Source organism: Oncorhynchus mykiss, chromosome 1 (assembly GCF_013265735.2).
Source record: "Oncorhynchus mykiss isolate Arlee chromosome 1, USDA_OmykA_1.1, whole genome shotgun sequence".
NCBI lineage: Eukaryota > Metazoa > Chordata > Actinopteri > Salmoniformes > Salmonidae > Oncorhynchus > Oncorhynchus mykiss.
Genome location: NC_048565.1, coordinates 33,243,876 through 33,246,675, shown reverse-complemented (window position 1 = coordinate 33,246,675; position 2,800 = coordinate 33,243,876). Strand labels below are relative to the sequence as shown.

The 2,800-nt window shown below is 43.8% G+C and overlaps 1 protein-coding gene across 3 annotated transcripts in view; it reads right to left on the bottom strand.

Annotated features, from left to right (window-relative positions):
- Positions 1 to 910: 910 nt before the first annotated feature.
- The window catches only part of LOC110521527 (semaphorin-3ab), a 29,408-nt gene continuing 27,518 nt past the window's right edge, over positions 911 to 2,800 (bottom strand). For all 3 annotated transcript variants that reach the window (XM_036976073.1, XM_021599130.2, XM_021599138.2), the window contains 2 exons: positions 2,693 to 2,800; positions 911 to 2,430 (listed from right to left, as the gene is read on the bottom strand). The exon at positions 2,693 to 2,800 is cut by the window's right edge and continues 38 nt beyond it. In XM_036976073.1, coding sequence (XP_036831968.1) covers positions 1,876 to 2,430; positions 2,693 to 2,800 — 663 coding nt within the window. In that variant the 3' untranslated portion in view covers positions 911 to 1,875. The remainder of the gene's footprint in view (positions 2,431 to 2,692) is intronic.

The following is a 2,800-nucleotide window of genomic DNA, read 5'->3' as shown; positions in this document are numbered from 1 at the left end:
CCAAGACAACGTAGGAGTGGCTTTGGGACAAGTCTCTGAATGTCCTTGAGTGGCCCAGCCAGAGCCCGGACTAACATCTCTGGAGAGAGCTGAAAATAGCTGTGCAGCGACGCTCCGCATCCAACCTGACAGAGCTTGAGAGGATCTGCAGAGAAGAATGGGAGAAACTCCCCTAAAACAGGTGTGCCAAGCTTGTAGCAGCATACCCAAGAAGACTCAAGGCTGTAATCGCTGTCAAAGGTGCTTCAACAAAGTACTGCGTAATACCAGTATTTGTTATATTTCCGTTTTTGCTATGTGATTATGGAGTATTGTGTGTAGATTGATGAGGAAAAAAACACAATTGAAACAATTTTAGAATATTGCTGTAAAGTAACAGAATGTGGAAGAAGTCAAGGGGTCTGAATACTTTCCGAATGCACCCCACATGTAGGTGTTATCATAAAGTAACAACAACAGGGTTATAATGATAGAAAACAATAAAAATAGATGTTACAAAATGTTTTCTGAAATAAATCAACTTATATCAAATATTTTTTTCACAATGTACATATATCTATGAATATGTGTGTGTTGGAAAACAAGTTTTGTATGCAAATTGAGTAATTGATTCACTTGAACAACATGTAACAGAGTCGATGCAGAGACGTCAAAGTTTTAGGGTTCTATTCTATCCGAATCGAGGACGTTCAGTGTTACAGCATGATTGAAATTCAAAGGCAATGTTCCCACGTTGGCGGAGACGGCATTCCCGGTAAACGCTGCATATGTCATCTCAATCAGGAATTACCTTACATTTCTATCACGCAAACTTTAACGCTTCAGCGACACAGATTGAATAGTTTAGCTGGGATGCAGTGGTTTGACTGAAACATAAACTGAAGAAAACATTTCATATAAAGTCAACTTCAACTGTGTAACATATTTTATTACAGGGCTCTGAACAAATCAAAAAGATAAACGTGAAAACAAAACGTGAAAACATTTGTGTCTTGGAAGGGAGAGATTATGTATACACTGAACACAATCACTTTCATAATCTCGTTGGATACTTGTTTAACCTACTGCTAAATTCAATTGTTTATGGTGAAACAGCATTATGTAACAAGAAACCCGCAAACCATTCCCTTTAGTACAAGAATGTGTCAAAGCATATTTACATGTCTGATTTAAGTTAGAATAACATCTTTAGTTATAAATCCATGGCTACTGAATTTTCAGTAGCCATGAATTGATTTTCTTGCAGTGCTCGGGCATCCTCCTCTCTCCTCAGAACTCTTCATATCTCATAGAATCTTCTCAACATCAAACCGTTGTGCTTTACATGACCTGTATTTTATAATTGTCCTTGTGATACACACATAAGGTACATCCCCTGCTCAATCATGTATGTCATAAAACACTGTCATCCCTTGTTCTAAGATAGTGGTTGTTAATAGAAGATACCCACTAAATCTGGGTGGACAACAACGATGAGCTATACAAAGCCGTGCTACTGCGGAGACAGAGCCATGTTTTCATTAGGTTATTCAATAGTAGAGAGAGTCCAGTCCTCATGTTGGCTGACACTGTCCCTCCATGGTGCTGGGGCCACAGAGGCCAGCTGAGATAATAGAATATAATAGTACTGTATCATCCTGTGTCTCTGTGCCGTGTCACTGTAAACATGGGTGCCCACGCAGCCTACACATCGACCAGGGCGGGATATTGCCTTTGTTTCCAGTTGAGATTATCTGTACAAAGTCAGTGTGGAATGAGTCTTTATCTCTGTATGGGGCAGAGGAGGCAGGGGAGGAGGTTCGGAGGGTGTTCGTGAACGAGGAAAGGGTATGTGGGTTGGGGGTTGGAGGGTCATGGGATTCAGTTGGTGAGAGGTCAGACGCTGCGGGGGGCTCTCTCCAGTTCGTGGGTCCGGCGGTTGCGGCCCTTCTGCCTCTCCTGCAGGTGTTTCCATTTGGCCGCCAGGCCGTGGGCGTGCACGTGGGTGTGAGCGTGCACGAGGCCCTGCTGCTGCTGCTGCTGGTGTAGCTGGTGTAGCTGGACCTGTTGGGATAGGTTTGCTTTCTGCCTCCTCTGCTTCCTCTCCCTCTTCCACACCTGCTCACAGAACTCATCCACGCTATTCAGGGTCGGGTGGTTCACTAACGACAGGAAGTCACGGTACCAAAGCTTCTGATTGGGCGATTCCCGGGCTGTGGGCGTGTCCCGGGCGGTGGTGTGTGTGGTAGCGGTGTGTGCGGCGTCTTCGTCATCACGATGAATGAGATCGTCGAGACGTTCAGTGTCGATGACCTCCAGGGTGACCTTTAGGAGCGTCTGCATGAAGCCGTGTTCTACTGCCTGGCACACATACATCCCAGAATCCTTCTTGTCCAACGTGCGGATCAGCAAGCCCTGCTCCGTACATACAAAACGATCCTCTGTTTTGATCTGCACAGAAAGGAATAATACAATGATTACTTCACTCGACTTGATTTTACTTTACATACTAAGATAAACAGTACTACATTTGACATCCATTATTTTGAGTATTTGTTTACATAGTCACAGTACAGGATATAGTATCTATAGTAATACAGAAATCTGTATGATACGCTGGAATCAGTATTTCATTAATTTATGGACATCATGATTGAAATGCTATCTGGAGTTCTGCAGTATGTCTAAGATTTCGTGAAAGCAGGTTTCATACGTCTCGTCTTCGGTCGTCGTTGGCTTGTTGGTACTGCCAGTAGGTGAGTGCTCTCTGGGACTTGGCGCTACACTCTAGGAACGTACTGCTGTTTTCCACTCCATACAC